Below are 16,802 nucleotides of genomic sequence, written 5' to 3'. Positions count from 1 at the left end.
AAAAAAATAAAAACGTGTCTGGCAACAATGTCTGCTTGTGAACGGGCCATCAGGGTGATCACTCACGTCATGCGAACCTGAGTCATCATCCGATGGCCCATACATCGGATGACTTTAAATTTGGTCATGGTCTCCAACCCGCTGGTTGGCAAGATGCTGCCTTTGCGGTCGCAGGTCAGGGCAAACGCATTTTGCAGGTACCCAGCGTACCCCAGTATCAGTGGATACACAAGCATACCCACGCCCCAAAGCAATAAGGTCAAAAGGACCTTCCTGCTGCTTGGTGACTAAATTCCTCACTCAAACCTTCTCTTGAGGCTGATGCGGCTCATCCGAAACTTGCAATGAAAGGTGATGATTAAACATGACCGGGTTATTTGAGTCCTGTGGCACTGTGAGGTGATTGAGGGTATACAAAGCTTTTTCCAGCCAACTGTGTGGGGTCTCACCCTGCATTCCCCGTTTCTGCTTCTGTAGAACTCGCTTTAGTGTACCATGAGCACGTTCTACAATAGCCTGACCTGTCGGAGAATGAAGGATACCAAACTTGTGTGACACACCTCACAACTGCAGGAACTGCGCACCTTCTGAGAGGCATAAGCAGGACCATTATTGGTCTTCACAGCAGAAGGTATGCCTAAAAAGGCAAAGGCCTGCCTCCAGTGGCCAATGACATCGCGGGTCCTTTCTTCCGTGTAAGCGGAAGCCCACATTGCAGAGGAGAAAGTGTCCACACTGATGTGCACATACCGGAGCCGACCGAACTCGGCAACTTGGGTGACATCCGTCTGCCAAAGCTCCAAGGCCCTAAGGCCTCTGGGGTTTACCCCTGCCGGCAAAGGTGCAGCTAGCGCATGACAGTCGTCACAAGACTCAACAATGTCATGGGCCTCAGGTGATGTCAACTGGAACTGCTGCTGCAAAGTATGTGTGTTCTGGTGGAAAAACCCATGCAATGCTTTAGCCTGCTGGAGCATGTCAGGCTGAGGCGCAACCCACGCTGGGTTAGCCAACTTGTCAGCCCTCGCATTACCTTCCGCAATGAACCCTGGCAAACTGGTATGACTCCTCACATACAGAACGTAGTATGGATGCATATGGGCCTGAATGGCACACCACAGGGTCTTCAGTAAATGAAACAAGGCAGGATTACTGACTTCCTTCAAAACTGAATGACCCAACCGCTGGGCTATATCGGCCACATAGGCGGAATCTGTGACCAGATTGAAAGGTTCCTGGGAAAATTTCTGAAACCCTGTGACAGCAGCCCGTAATTCCACCAATTGGGCTGACCCATCCTCATGACTCGCCAAAACCTGCCACTCAGATCCATCCTTCCAGGTAGCAATGGCCTTCCCAGTCCTCCCCGAACCGGCAGTAAAGATGGTGGGTCCTTGCACAGGTTCCTGACTATTCTTGGGCCGCATAGAAATTTCAGTGAATTTTGCCACCTGCAGCAGCTGATGGCTGGGCAGATGATAAGTGATCTGACTGGAAAAGTTCTCCAGAGCACTCTGTAGGAAAATACTGTTAGCAAAGCTCCAGTCAAAGTCCTCCTGAGGTACCGGGAGGAGCACAATGTTTGTGGGATCCGCACCCATCAATTGCAAACACTGTTGCCGGCATTTGATTATCAAATGAGCTATCAGCTCAAACAATGCAGTTGCTGTTTTCTGCGGCTGATGGGGCAGGAAGACCCATTCCAGGACGTGCAAGGGATCGGACCATTTGTCACTCCCTTGGCCAATGATACCTGTGGGATGCTGTTGAGAAACCGCCAGTTTATTCACCAGCCTTCACAGAAGTAAACGTGAACACCGTTTATTTCTATTATTAACACACCTTTTATAGGGTTCTACAGGGTCCGCGGACAGAGCAAGCTACGATTGGCTAACACACACAGGTTTACATTCTTATCCTTGTACACAAGAATATTGTTTCGCTTTATTCTCTCTTCTGCAGGCAAGTTTCAAGGATTTTAGCCCTTAATATTATGGCTTATTCCAGAGGCTGGTTTGTGCAGACAGGCCTTTACTAATATATCGTGCCCCCCATCTGCTAAAAAACTCTCTATAATTCCCCCGTTCTCTTTTTGCACAAACCAGGCTTTGGATGCGGCTTGTACTACACTTCTACGAACACAAGATAACATACAACTTACAAGCATTATCACCATTAACCCTATAAATAGCATCCGTCCCCCCTCCAGCACAAGAGACTTCAACCATCCAGTGATGCCCCAGTTGGCGAACCAACTCCCAATGGGGTCACTATCTTCCTTCAGGGCATGTAACCCATCCTGTAGCTGGCGTAGTTGCTTATGGATGGAAACTGAATGATCAGTAAGATTCAAACAGCACATGCCTTCAAATTCCTCACAACCGTGTCCTTACGCTAAGAGCAAAAAATCAATTGCAGCTCGATTTTGTAATACTGCATGACGTACACTGCTTACATCGGCTGAAAGTTCACTTAACATTGTGGATGTTAAGTTTAATTCTTTCCTAGTCCAGCAAGAGAGCCTTTTTAGGGTGGCTAGACTTTTAGTGGCGGCTGCTCCTGGAATGAAGAAGGAGGTTGCCCATATTATACCGCGATTCCAAAAGTCTGGGTTTCTAACATCATTACACTGTAACTCGTTTAGGCTTCGCTTGGACCGTCTATTGGTTTTCATTTTGTCAGCCATATTTAGCAATTGGTGCAAGCTTGGGTGGAACAAAGTAAGTTTCCCAAGATAACATGGCCCTCCATGTGGACTAGCAGGAATTCCATTCCATGCCCTAACCCCACAGATTAGGAAGATGGAACTAGGTAAGTGCTTTGGTAATCGTCCTGTGAGATTGCATTGCGAGTAAAAAGCTTTACTCTCAGTGGCAGTAACGAGATCAACTATGGGGTTGACTGTAGCCCAGCGCTGTGTTACTTTGTCAGGATGATTTTTCGTCGGGGGCTCAAACATCATCCATCCACCTGAGGTATTGGTGGAACCTAGCAGATCTAACTCTTCTGGGTGTTCCATGGTAACATTAAGAACCTCAATAATTTTTGCTTGTCAGCAGGCTTCAAGCTGTCTAGATGTGAAGCCAATGGTGCGATTGCACTCTTGCAGCATTGCCGATCGATTCAGTCGAGTCTCGTTGCTAATTAAACCTTTAAAGGCTGGAGGATCCCATTCAGGGACTCCCACGAGACAGGTGCGAAAAGGATCTCCAGGGGTAGCTAGGCTCAAACACATTGATTTTTGACCGGTCAGGTGTGCTAAGGTGACCCATATGTTCTGTCGCTTTTGGTTATCAGTCAGCAGACAGCTGGTTGGGGTTACACACAGCACAATTACCATAAGCAGTTTGTCCCATGCAAATGGAGTCATGTTTGCAAGCTCACGGCTAAAACTTCAATCGTTAAATGAACTTTCAAAGATGCTTACGCTAGCTCTTGAAGGGGGAATACTTATACCTTATACTAATATAATAATCGCTACACACACTAAACTCCTTATCTTAACTATTATCTATCTACTTTTTAACACAAGTGCTCTGGTATATATGTAGTCTAAGCATGAAAGCAATTTGTGAAAAGGGTAAACACACAACTAAAATTTGTTTCGTGCACAATTAGATAGAGTCTCTGCACTTTTCTCAGATCTTCACAGGAATTCCTCACAAACAGACTATGGCTTGACACAGTTCAGTCCTGAAACATTTGTTGTTCTCGCGGTGTCAGCTGACAACCGATCAGAGATTGACTGAGCGCATCAACGTTCTGATTGTTCCTCAGATCCTTCGTGGCTGGTTTGGTCCATCGGCCAGGCACCCACAGCAGTCCAGCATCTGTGGAAACACAACTGTAACCATGCCTGTTAAATAGCAATGGACTCGGTCCCTCCCAGATACCTGTTTTTGGGTTCTTGTAGTATAACTTAACCTCTGGGGTAGCTTGCATCTTTACTTGACTATTGTGAATGACCACTGGGGGTTGCTCTAGATCTCCAACTAAACTGAGGAAATTTAGAGTGAATAACACTTGCTGCAATCGAATGGTAGGGTCTAATTGTTCTGGTGTTTTTTGCTTATCCAAATACTCTTTTAGGGTCCTATGGGCTCTCTCTACAATGGCCTGTCCAGTTGACACATGGGGAATTCCAGTTACATGTTTGACTCCCCATTTTTGTAAGAACTGAGAAACTCGTGTTCCTACATATGCAGGCCCGTTGTCTGTTTTTATTTCTTTCGGAACCCCCATTACAGCAAAGCATGCTACCAAATGTCGAATTACGTGTATGTTTTTTTCTCCTACTTGTGCAGTGGCCCAAACCATTTTTGAAAAGGTATCTATTGTACCATGTACATATTTGAGGCGACCAAATTCAGGCACATGTGTTACGTCCATTTGCCAAATCTCACAGGCTTGAAGTCCCCTAGGGTTAACACCTAAGCCTAGAGTGTTTCCATATTGACTGCATTGTGGACAGGATTTTACAATGCCTTGTGCATCTGTTAAGCTGATGTTAAATTGTCTCTGTAAGGCTTTTGCAGCTTGATGAAAGAGAACATGACTCTCTCTTGCAGCTGCGAAAGAGTCTCTTGGAGCTGCTACAACAGGACTGACAAGTGTGTCAGCTTTTGCATTGCCTTCTCCGAGACCTAATTCTGTTTGATGACTGCAGATGTGAATGATGCAACAGGGCTCATTTCTGTCCTCTATAGCTCTTTTGATTTGAAAAAATAGTTGACACAATCGCTTATTATCTGGTGGCTTGATGAGAGCGTCTTCAATGCGTTGTACCACTCCTACCATGTACAATGAATCTGATACAATGTTCAGCTTGCTGTCTCGCCAATGAGACAGTGCCCATGCGACGGCTGTAAGTTCTAATGTCTGCAGTGAGTCGTGTGCATCTCCATCTATAGTTTTACTTCTCCAACTCGAGTCTTCTTGCCAGGTACAGGCTGCTTTTCTCCGCCGACTTCCTGCATCCTTATATACTGTAAGGCCTTTTACTGGCTGCTTCACGACTTTGGGCTGTTGCAACCACCGCTGTTTTAAGATGAACTGCAGGTGTGGGTCTCTAGGTTGCCTGTTGTGTACCGTTCCAGGATAGCTGAGCAGCGCTAATTGAATTGGTTCTGAGTGTCTCGGCATCCACTCAAAATTTTCTACCGTTATTGGCAGACTGATATGTTCCGGCTCAGCACCACTAATTTCCACAATTCGTATTCTCGCTTTTTTGATGAGATAAGCAATTGCTTCTGTCCTCTGCCAGATACTCATTGGTGGCGTATATGGTGTGAAAATCCACTCAAGGATTGCTAGAGGCTCTGCACCTTTCTTCGCTAATTGCACTAACATTGGCTTCTTGGCAGGCTGCTTGGCACCTCGACGGCTCTTGCGTGGACCTTCTCCCCCTTTCTCTTTTTGCCAAGCAGGCCACTGAAATATGATGGCACATGGTGCAACAGAGTGGTTACAAATCAGAAGTCCCAAAGGCACATCTGGCAATCTTCTGTCTGCTCGTGTTGAAAGCAGATTCTTCCCTAGATAAATGAGACAGCTCTTTTGATCTGCCGAAAGGGTAATCGGAGCTTGCGGGTCTGTACCTTTCAAAAGGCTCATTAAGGGTGCTATCTCATCATTTCGGATACCGGCAATGGATCGTACCCATTGCAGATTTCCAACAAGCCTTTGTGCATCATTAAGGGTGCGGATCTCAGTGATTAATTCCAATTTTTGTGGGTGGACTGATGAAGATGTCAAAATCCACCCTAGGTACTTCCATGGGGCTTGTTTTTGAATTTTTTCTGGGGCAACCACCAAGCCTTTTCCTGCGAGCTGGGCGGTGATAAATGCGAGATCTTCATCTTGGAATGGATCACGTTGATGTCCTGGTTTAGGGGAAAATTTGGGAGAAAACCTCCAGTGGGGCTCCCCCTGGGAAGCAAACCCACGTGGCCCTTTTTTTCCCACCCCCCAACCGGTTTGGGAAGAGATTTCTCTGAGAGAAGTGGAAAAAACCTGTTTATTTCACAGGCACAGCACCACCCAGCACAAAAATGAACGATATCAAATTACAAAACCTCTCGCCCTTCAGAAGAGATGACAAACTTCAGAGGGTCTCTTTCCTGTAGGTGTTCGCTCTGTTATCAGTCCCTCTGGCGCTGGAAAATGCCGCTGCCCAGGCTGGGCTCCCGGTAGTCCACGGGTGCAAGCTCCCGGTGCTCCCCCGAGTCCCCAGTCCAGAGCAGGTTCGATTCATTTCAAAAAAGGGAAAGAAAACAGTCCAGGAAGACCTCTCTGCTCCGGCTAGTTGGAAAGCCAAGGCGATCTGTGTCTTGTTGTCTGTCTGTGCTGTAGTCAAAACTCCCGATGCGGGGGGGAGCAAGTACAGTCTCTGATAACAGACTCGGTGCTTCTTTTCCACTCACTTTTACTCTGAGATGGAATTTTAAGAATACAAAACCTGTGTCTGGGTTAGGTGGACGAATGGGGATACAATTTAACATCATAATCAACCCAGGACATTCCACCCCTTATCCCCATATCGTCGACTTACTGCCAAAACTAACATTCCAACTCTGCACACATTTACATACATAGAAACTTCCCCTCCGTTCCACCCAAAAAATACAAGCACACATTTCCTTCTATTTCATGTCTGCGTGGTTTAATGTACAGACAATGGCAGTAACCTTTTTACCCAATGATCAGGTCTCCCTGAGGTACACATCGTGTTGTTCCATCTCTCTGCATTATCCACCATGTACAACCTGGTCCTTGAGCAAAGACAACCCCACGAATGGGTTTGTCTGTGCTCGAGGTAGAATTGACCCAAACTGTCTTCCCTAGCAGACCTCTGATATGTACCACTGGGACTTTGTCTCCGTCTACTACATGTAAAGACTCAGACTGGGCAGGACCTGCTCGGTTGGTAGAACCTCTGGTGTTGACTAACCAGGTGGCCTTTGCTAGATGTTGCTCCCAGTTTTTAAAAGATCCTCCACCCAGTGCCTTTAAGGTAGGTTTTAACAGTCCATTGTACCTCTCCACTTTCCCGGCTGCTGGTGCATGGTAGGGGATATGGTACACCCACTCAATGCCATGTTCTCTAGCCCAGCTGTTTATAAGGTTATTCTTGAAATGAGTCCCATTGTCTGACTCAATCCTCTCAGGGGTGCCATGCCTCCAAAGGACCTGCTTTTCAAGTCCCAGGATGGTGTTCCGGGCAGTGGCATGAGGCACAGGGTAGGTTTCCAACCATCCTGTGGTGGCTTCTACCATTGTGATCACGTAGTGCTTGCCTTGGCGGGTTTGGGGCAGTGTGATGTAGTCGATCTGCCAGGCCTCCCCATACTTGTATCTGGACCACCGCCCACCGTACCAGAGGGGCTTCAACCGCTTGGCCTGTTTGATCACAGCACATGTCTCACAGTCATGGATAACCTGAGAAATGCTGTCCATGGTTAAATCCACCCCTCGGTCTCGTGCCCACTTATAGGTGGCATCTCTACCCTGATGACCTGAGGCATCATGAGCCCATCGGGCTAGGAACAACTCTCCCTTATGTTCCCAATCCAAATCCATTTTTGACACTTGTATCTTTGCAGCCTGATCTACCTGCTTATTATTTTGGTGTTCCTCATTAGCTCTACTCTTGGGGACATGGGCATCTACGTGGCGGACTTTCACTGGTAGTCTCCCTACCCTGGTAGCAATATCTTTCCACTCTTTAGCAGCCCAAATTGGTTTTCCTCTACGCTGCCAATTAGCCTCTTTCCACCTCTCCAACCATCCCCACAGAGCATTGGCCACCATCCATGAATCCGTGTAGAGGTAGAGCTTTGGCCACCTCTCTCTTTCAGCAATGTCCAGGGCCAGCTGAACAGCTTTGAGTTCAGCAAGTTGACTTGATCCACCTTCTCCTTCAGTGGCCTCTGCGACCTGTCGTGTGGGGCTCCATACGGCTGCTTTCCACTTCCGGTTCATCCCTACGATGCGACAGGAACCATCAGTGAAAAGAGCGTAGCGTGTTTCTTCTGCGGGCAGCTGGTTATAGGGTGGAGCTTCTTCAGCCCTTGTCACTTCCTCTTGTTCTTCATCTGTGAGACCAAAATTTTCACCTTCAGGCCAGTTTGTAATTATCTCCAAAATCCCAGGGCGATTCAGTTTACCAATACGGGCGCGCTGCGTGATGAGGGCAATCCACTTGCTCCATGTGGCACTGGTTGCATGATGGGTGGAAGGAACCTTTCCCTTGAACATCCATCCTAGCACTGGCAGTCGGGGTGCTAGGAGGAGTTGTGCTTCAGTGCCAATCACTTCAGAGGCAGTTTGGACTCCTTCATAGGCTGCTAAAATTTCTTTTTCTGTTGGGGTGTAGTGGGCTTCGGACCCTCTGTAGCTTCTACTCCAAAATCCTAATGGTCGGCCTCGAGTCTCCCCAGGCACTTTCTGCCAGAGGCTCCAAGACAAGCCATTGTTCCCGGCTGCAGAGTAGAGCACGTTCTTCACATCTGGTCCTGTTCTGACTGGGCCAAGGGCTACTGCATGGGCGATCTCCTGTTTGATCTGAGCAAAGGCTTGCTGCTGCTCAGGGCCCCAATGGAAATTATTCTTCTTCCGAGTGACCAGGTAAAGAGGGCTCACAATCTGACTGTATTCAGGAATATGCATTCTCCAAAACCCTATGGCACCTAGGAAAGCTTGCGTTTCCTTCTTATTGGTTGGTGGAGACATTGCAGAGATTTTGTTGATGACATCAGTAGGAATCTGACGCTGTCCATCTTGCCACTTTACCCCCAGGAACTGGATCTCACGAGCTGGTCCCTTAACTTTGCTCTTCTTGATGGCAAAACCAGCTTCCAGGAGAATCTGGATGATTTCCTTTCCTTTCTCAAACACTTCTGCTGCTGTGTTCCCCCACACAATGATGTCATCTATGTACTGTAGATGTTCTGGAGCCTCACCCTTTTCCAGGGCAGCCTGGATCAGTCCATGGCAAATGGTGGGGCTGTGCTTCCACCCCTGGGGCAGTCGGTTCCAGGTGTACTGCACTCCCCTCCACGTGAAGGCAAACTGAGGCCTGCATTCTGCTGCCAGGGGAATGGAAAAAAATTCATTAGCAATGTCAATAGTGGCATACCACTTCGCTGCCTTGGACTCCAGCTCGTACTGGAGCTCCAGCATGTCTGGCACGGCAGCGCTCAGCGGTGGAGTCACTTCATTCAATGCACGATAGTCCACAGTCAATCTCCATTCTCCTTCAGATTTACGCACAGGCCAGATGGGGCTGTTGAAGGGTGAGTGGGTTTTGCTGACCACCCCTTGGCTCTCCAGCTCTCTGATCATCTTGTGGATGGGGATCACAGCATCTCGAGTTGTTCTATATTGTCGGCGGTGAACCGTCGAGGTGGCAATTGGTACTTGTTGTTCTTTCACCTTCAGAAGTCCTACTGTAGATGGATTCTCAGACAGTCCAGGCAAGGTGTTCAGTTGCTGGACACCCTCTGTCTCCACAGCTGCTATCCCAAATGCCCACCTGAATCCTTTTGGGTCTTTGAAATACCCACTTCGGAGGTAATCTATGCCCAAAATGCATGGGGCCTCTGGGCCTGTCACAATGGGGTGTTTCTTCCACTCATTTCCCGTCAGGCTCACGTCTGCTTCCACCAAGGTAAAATCCTGTGATCCCCCTGTCACGCCAGCAATAGAAACAGATTCTGCCCCTACATGTCTTGATGGGATTAGGGTGCACTGTGCACCGGTGTCAACCAAGGCCTCATATCTTTGTGGTTCTGATGTGCCAGGCCAATGAATCCACACAGTCCAAAAAACACGATTTTCCCTAGCCTCTACCTGGCTAGAGGCAGGGCCCCTCTAAGCCTGGTTATCCTTCTTTCCTTTGGTATATGTCTTGGATGTTCCTTCAAGGGGATCGGACATGTCATCATCATCATACCTGGCAGTTTGGCTACGGGCAACTGGAGCTGCTTCCCTTTTGGTGGAACTTCCTTTGTGACTCTTCTCCTCCTTCAATTCACACACCCGTTGTGCCAGAGCTGCAGTAGATTTCCCATCCCATCTCCTCATGTTCTCTCCGCAATCACGCAGGAAGAACCACAGCTCAGCTCGTGGGGTATACCTTCTCTCCCGATCGGGGGAACGTCTGCGTTGAGTGCCAGGACCTCTGATCTGTACTGCTGAGATTTGGAGAAGGTCCTCTTTAATCTCCTCTCTAAGTTTCTTGTGATTCTCCTCTATCTTATCCTCTAATTTCTGCAGACGTGTTTCCACAGCTGCAATTCTTGCATGTGTGGGGCCATGCACGGCATCTGCGTATGCTCGAAGCTTCTTCGCCATATCCAGCACGGTCTCCTCCCTTTCATCCCGTTTCATCATTGCTAAAGCAGATGCATATTCTTGTGGCCCAAGTCGTACCAATTTTCGCCACATCACGGATGTACATGGCACCAAGTCTGGATTCTTAGTTGGTATGTCATCTGAAAAAAACACTCTCTGCCACTGCCATTTCTCTCAGGCGTTGGATCCCTTGTTCGATGGTTTTCCACTGCGTTTGCTGCATGTAGAGATCATCTACACACAGATATCTTTGGGCTACACTTTCAAGGACCCGTGCCCAGAGACTGCGAGGGTCAGCCCCCCTCATCATCCCCTGGTCGATAACCGGATCATGTGACAGGGATCCCAGATGCCTCGCTTCAGTGCCATCTAGAACTGTAGCTTCACCTGCGGCGTCCCACAGACGGACTAACCAACTAATTATAGATTCATCAGGTCGTCGAGTGTAGTCCTTCCTCAGGCCACGAAGATCTTTCAGAGAAAAAGACTCAATATTAGCTTCTGATCTTGTTCCAGTTGCTTTGACTCTCGGTTTTGTGTCAGGAGGCGTTGAGGGTCCTTCTCCTGCATCATCATCATCATCATCATCCACTGGTCGATCGGTTTTATCTGTGCACTTTCCACTTCTTGTGCTAGTAGCAACAGCCATTGGTTGAGGCTTGCTGTCTGGTTTAGCTACCAGCTTTGTAACTGGGAGGTTGGCTGCAGCCTGAGTAATTGGGGTAGCTGTTGATTTACCTCCCTGTCCCCTTCCTTCTGTTTGCTGCCCTACAGTATCTAGCAATGTACGGTACGCATATGCCAGGGCCCAGCTTACTGCAATGATCTTTTTTTCTTTGGAATTATCCTGACACTTCTCTTTCAGGTATTTCCCCACCTCAGCTGGATTCAGAATTTGTTCATGTGGAAAGTCCCAAACTACAGGGTCAGAAAATTCCTTCAGGATTTGGCCCATATCCTCCCATTCTCCACCCCACTCAGGACTTTCCATGCTTGGTTCAGGGGTTTCATCAGTCCCTCTAGAAATCTCAGCCCTCATTCTAGAGAGGCTGAAGACTGTATAGAGGAAACTTACCAGATTAAATGCCAGAAAGATGGTCTCTTTAACATTCAGGGGAAACTGAACACTCGCCAATAGTGATGTAACCGATTCAGAGGAGAAGAAGGAAAGGAAAGGTTGAAGAGCCTCATTCCCTGATCCTCCTCTAACAAACTGGGTGCATAACCATACCCATGAATCCTTTATATTTGGAACAGACTGCAGCACCTGAATAAACTTCTTGGAAATCATAATCACTAGGCCCAGCCCAATAGCTATTCTAATCCGTGCCCCTCTACTGTAAAAGCTATGTGTTAGGGACAATACAGGGGCTAGTTGTGGATAAGAAAATAAACCAAGGGACCATAAAGGTATTAAAACCTCAAAAAAGCCTGGCGACCAGAAACACATGAAGGCCTGCACCCCAAAAGACATTATTAATTCAAGCAGCATGGCTGGATGGCTAGGGACTGCTTTATCTTATCCCAATACAAAGTAATTTCCACTTCAGTACAATTAGTACCGGGTTTTTCCACTCTCTCGTGCCTCACGTTGGGCGCCAATGAATGTATTTGTCCTGGTTTAGGGAAAATTTGGGAGAAAACCTCCAGTGGGGCTCCCCCTGGGAAGCAAACCCACGTGGCCCTTTTTTTCCCACCCCCCAACCGGTTCGGGAAGAGATTTCTCTGAGAGAAGTGGAAAAAACCTGTTTATTTCATAGGCACAGCACTACCCAGCACAAAAATGAACGATATCAAATTACAAAACTTCTCGCCCTTCAGAAGAGATGACAAACTTCAGAGGGTCTCTTTCCTGTAGGTGTTCGCTCTGTTATCAGTCCCTCTGGCGCTGGAAAATGCCGCTGCCCAGGCTGGGCTCCCGGTAGTCCACGGGTGCAAGCTCCCGGTGCTCCCCCGAGTCCCCAGTCCAGAGCAGGTTCGATTCATTTCAAAAAAGGGAAAGAAAACAGTCCAGGAAGACCTCTCTGCTCCGGCTAGTTGGAAAGCCAAGGCGATCTGTGTCTTGTTGTCTGTCTGTGCTGTAGTCAAAACTCCCGATGCGGGGGGGAGCAAGTACAGTCTCTGATAACAGACTCGGTGCTTCTTTTCCACTCACTTTTACTCTGAGATGGAATTTTAAGAATACAAAACCTGTGTCTGGGTTAGGTGGACGAATGGGGATACAATTTAACATCATAATCAACCCAGGACAGTTGACAAAATAAGATGTCATCCATGTAGTGATAAATGATTGTCTGGGAGAGCTTGGCCCGCACAGGTGTCAGTGCCCAGTGCACGAACAGTTGGCACATTGTTGGAGAATTTTTCATCCCTTGTGGAAGGACCACCCACTCAAATCTCTGAGACGGACTTTCTTTGTTGATTGATGGCAAAGTGAAGGCAAATCTCACTGTATCTTCTTTTTGCAGAGGTATTGTGAAGAAACAGTCTTTCAAATCTATGACTAGAAGATGCCATTCTTGTGGCAGCATTGTGGGAGAGGGCATCCCTGGTTGTAACGCTCCCATTGCCCACATTTGGTCATTTACCTTGCGTAGATCATGCAGCAATCGCCATTTTCCAGACTTCTTTGGGATGACAAAAATTGGAGTATTCCATGGGCTGAGCGATGGTTGGATATGCTTTGCTTGTAGCTGTTCTTTGACAAGTTCATGCGCAATTGCTAGCCCCTCCTGAGATAGAGGCCACTGCTCAACCCACACAGGCTCATTAGATTTCCACTGAATCCTTGGGGTTGGCGGCCTGTCAGCAGTGGCGACTACTGAAAAGGCGATTGATTGGGAAGGGTTAGTGTTGCCCCGAGCTGGCTGAGAACGTCTCGGCCAACAAGCCCTCCAAGGCTTCCAGGCAAAGGCATGACGTATGGACATAAGGTGGTAGTCTGTCCTTCAGGAAATCAAAACTGGACCGGGTGTACACTTCTCAGCGGCGTGGAGTATCCTCCTACACCTTGTACCGAGCTTACGGCTCTGTGGAGAGTCCATTCTCTTGGCCACCAGACTCGGCTGACGATGGTAACATCAGCTCCTGTGTCTAGCATCATCTTGACTCTTTGCTGCTTTGATCCGTGGCATAGGATGATTTCAATTACTGGCCGATGACTCATTTGTTGAATGAGATTCACCACTGTGTCTCCTGTTGACCCAAATCCTTTGGCTCCGCGTCCAGGAGCACTTAGAAAAATGTCTTTCTCAGTTGCCACCTTTTGAAATAACACCAATTGAGCAATTCTTGTTCCCTTTTTGATTGTAAGTGGAGGAGCTAGAATGTAGGCACACACTTGGATTTCGCCAGTGTAATCAGCATCGATGACTCCTGGGAGAACAATAAGTCCTGCAATTCCAGCAGATGGTCTCCCAATCAACAAAGCACCAAGTGCACTGGTAGCAGAATAAACAGGTCCTGTAACTCCAGTTGGGATTTTGCGGACGGTGCTGTCGATGAGTGTGACATCTACTGATGCTGCCAAATCGATTCCCAGGCTTCCCCTCGTTGCTGGTGGGTTGAGCTGCTGAATAGAGTTGGGCCGGCAACTTGTGTCCTCGCGTGGCGGCTCCTCGCGCTCTTGATCATGTTTTTTGCAAGGCGACATACAGAAGTAGCATGTTTGTCTGACTGACAGTGATCACACCACACAGTAGCTGGGCAGGATTTTCGAAAGTGCCCTCTGTTGCCACATCGAAAACAGATGCTTGAAGGTGTGGTGGAGGGTTTGCATCCACTTCCCAGTTTACTGACGGCAGCAGCAAGCAGACTTGTGGTTGGCTTGATGGCTTCTACAAAAGCATTGGCTACTAGCTGTCCTTGTTGCGTCTGATTTACTAGCAGGGCAATATCTAGCATGTCTCCCACATCTGCTTGCTTTGGGAGTGTGGCGAGGATAGGCTTCATCTTCGAGTTGGCATTCTCAAAAGCTAACAGTTTAAACATGTTCTGTTTTGCCTCTTCAGTCATGTCATTCTGAGCTTTTAGGGCTGCTGACAGACGATCGATGAAATGGGAATACGGTTCCGTGAGGCCTTGCAGTACTGTTGTGAAGGAAGGATGAGGCTTGGAATCAGGCACAGCATTAAAGGCTTGACGAGCAAGCTGTGCAGACAAATGATGCATTGCAAGAGGGTAGTTTAGCTGTACAGCCACATGACTGAAAACTCCTGAACCGGTGAGCATGTCAGGATTAAGTCCATATAACACATCATTTTGATCTCGAGGTCGATTGGCTTCTAGAACTGCTAACCTCTTCCATTCCTTCTCCCACACCATAAGCTGTGATGGAGTTAAAAGCAGACGTGCGAGATTCTGGCTGTCTATGGGACTGTTAACATCAGAGGTGAACAGCCAATCCAATGCAGAGTTTGCAGCTTCAGATTTAATGCCATTCTCAGTAACTGTCTTTTTGGCTTGCTGCAAAATCTTCCAGTCATGCTGTTCATAACGTGGATTTTGCTGATCATATAAAATGGGACAAGCAACTGCCCCTGCTGCTTGCCATTCTCCCTCCAGAACTGCATCTCGAATGATGCCAGACCACCTCTGCTGTGCTCTGTGTTTTCTGTTCTCTTCCTCCAGGGTGATAGAGCTAGAACAAGGTTGTGGTGTTGAAAGTGTTTCCAAAGGTGGAGCAGATGGTTCAGGACGCAGGATATCCTGTAGTTGTTGAACTGACTCTGCTCGTTGTCTCGGTGTTTGCTGTAGAGCTGCTTTCTCTTGTTGAGGCTGTTCTTTATTCGTACATAGGGTTTGTTCAATCTGAGCTTGAAGCTGTTGCACAAGCGGCTCTATTTGATGTTGCCATCCCAGTAGCTCTTTCTTTGATGCAGCGTTGTCATCAATTGGCTCTGCTCCTGCTACAAGCCAGCCGTCATCGGAGTGCATAGAGATATCATCATCAGAGGGGAGAGGGATGTGCTGCGGTCTTCCCCAGTGAACAGTAGATGGCATCGAAGGGTAGATCTTTGGTTTGCACTCTGGCTCTCGTTTCTGCTGACGTATCAGGCTCCGCCTGGCTGGAGCTGGCGCCCGCTCCTTCCGGGGGAGCCGTCATTTCTACATCCGCATTCGGCAGGGTAACTTCCGGCTTAGGCTCTGCCGGCGCAGCCGGAGACGGGGAGGGCTCTGCCGGCGCGGCCGAAGCCACGTCGGCGCACCCCTGGGATTTTAAAAGTTCCGACACGGTGCTACACTGTTTCCCTGTAAGCCCCTTCGCTGGCTGGACATGCCCAACCCCGAAAAATGCTCTCAAACAGCTAGAGGACTCAGCAGGGGGTGGCTGCAGCGCGTCCGTCTCGGACGGCGCCATGGCGTCTATAGCAGCTGCTGCTACTGAGGATTCTGCCTTCATATCCCTTAAGGCATTTAACACAATTTTCCATACTGAACCGAGGGCTACTACGTCTTTACTCTTTCCCGTGATTGCCGTGTCCCACATCAGATTCCCGACATCCATCCATTCTTCCACCGCAAAAAGCAGTGAGAGCACTGCAAAATGCCCACGATTTTTCGCCCATATAATGAGCTTATCCAGGTCCTTTTCCCTGGCTGCTTCGCCTCGTTTAAGGAGAATGCTAAGAAGCAGTTTTTTCGCCGCCGCAAATTCCACTTCCATGCTAGCGGCAAACCGCGAGTGGGAAGGTTGCGACCCTTCTACTATGCTCTCGCCTCTCGGTCCCCCCCAGCAGCCTGAATTTCCGCGTCCAACCGCTCCGCGTCTCATCGCGCTCAGGCTGCCTATCCGGTGCCGATCCAAGCCCACGGCTTCCCGCGCCCAGATCCGCTCCACTGACTCCAAAGCCCCTCTGCCCGCAGGAGGTCTCTGTTCGGGCGCCAGATATTGAGAGACCGCCAGTTTATTCACCAGCCTTCACAGAAGTAAACGTGAACACCGTTTATTTCTATTATTAACACACCTTTTATAGGATTCTACAGGACCCGCGGACAGAGCAAGCTATGATTCGCTAACACACACAGGTTTACATTCTTATCCTTGTACACAAGAATATTGTTTTGCTTTACTCTCTCTTCTGCAGGCAAGTTTCAAGGATTTTAGCCCTTAATATTACGACTTATTCCAGAGGCTGGTTTGTGCAGACAGGCCTTTACTAATATATCGTGCCCCCCATCTGCTAAAAAACTCTCTATAGGATGCAAATCTGGAGTGGTAATGAAAAAAGTGACATCAGTTGAAGGATCAATGCGATAAACCTGATGAGCAGAAACTGCCTGCTGAATATCCTCCAGCACCTCTTGTGCCTCCGGGGTCAGAGTCCGAGGCGACTTCAAATCAGAGTCTCCCTTCAACAGATCAAACAAGGGAGACAGTTGTGCCGTGGTCAGTCCCAAATAGGGACGCAACCAAGTGACGACACCCCCCAACTTTTGGACATCATTCA

General features: G+C 48.3%; 1 protein-coding gene across 1 annotated transcript; it reads right to left on the bottom strand.

The window, feature by feature from the left end:
* Positions 1-300: 300 nt before the first annotated feature.
* LOC148183334 (uncharacterized) lies at positions 301-11,845 on the bottom strand. The gene is given in 4 exon segments (XM_088061442.1): positions 301-521; positions 566-1,794; positions 10,136-10,506; positions 10,508-11,845. Coding segments are annotated over 4 exon segments (3,159 nt in total).
* Between the last annotated feature and the right edge of the window lie 4,957 nt (positions 11,846-16,802).

This window comes from Pseudopodoces humilis, chromosome 12 (assembly GCF_049639895.1).
Source record: "Pseudopodoces humilis isolate 2021_Gansu_Grassland_sample_001 chromosome 12, ASM4963989v1, whole genome shotgun sequence".
In the NCBI taxonomy this organism is placed as follows: Eukaryota; Metazoa; Chordata; class Aves; order Passeriformes; family Paridae; genus Pseudopodoces; species Pseudopodoces humilis.
This window is presented reverse-complemented; position numbering and strand designations above follow the sequence as displayed.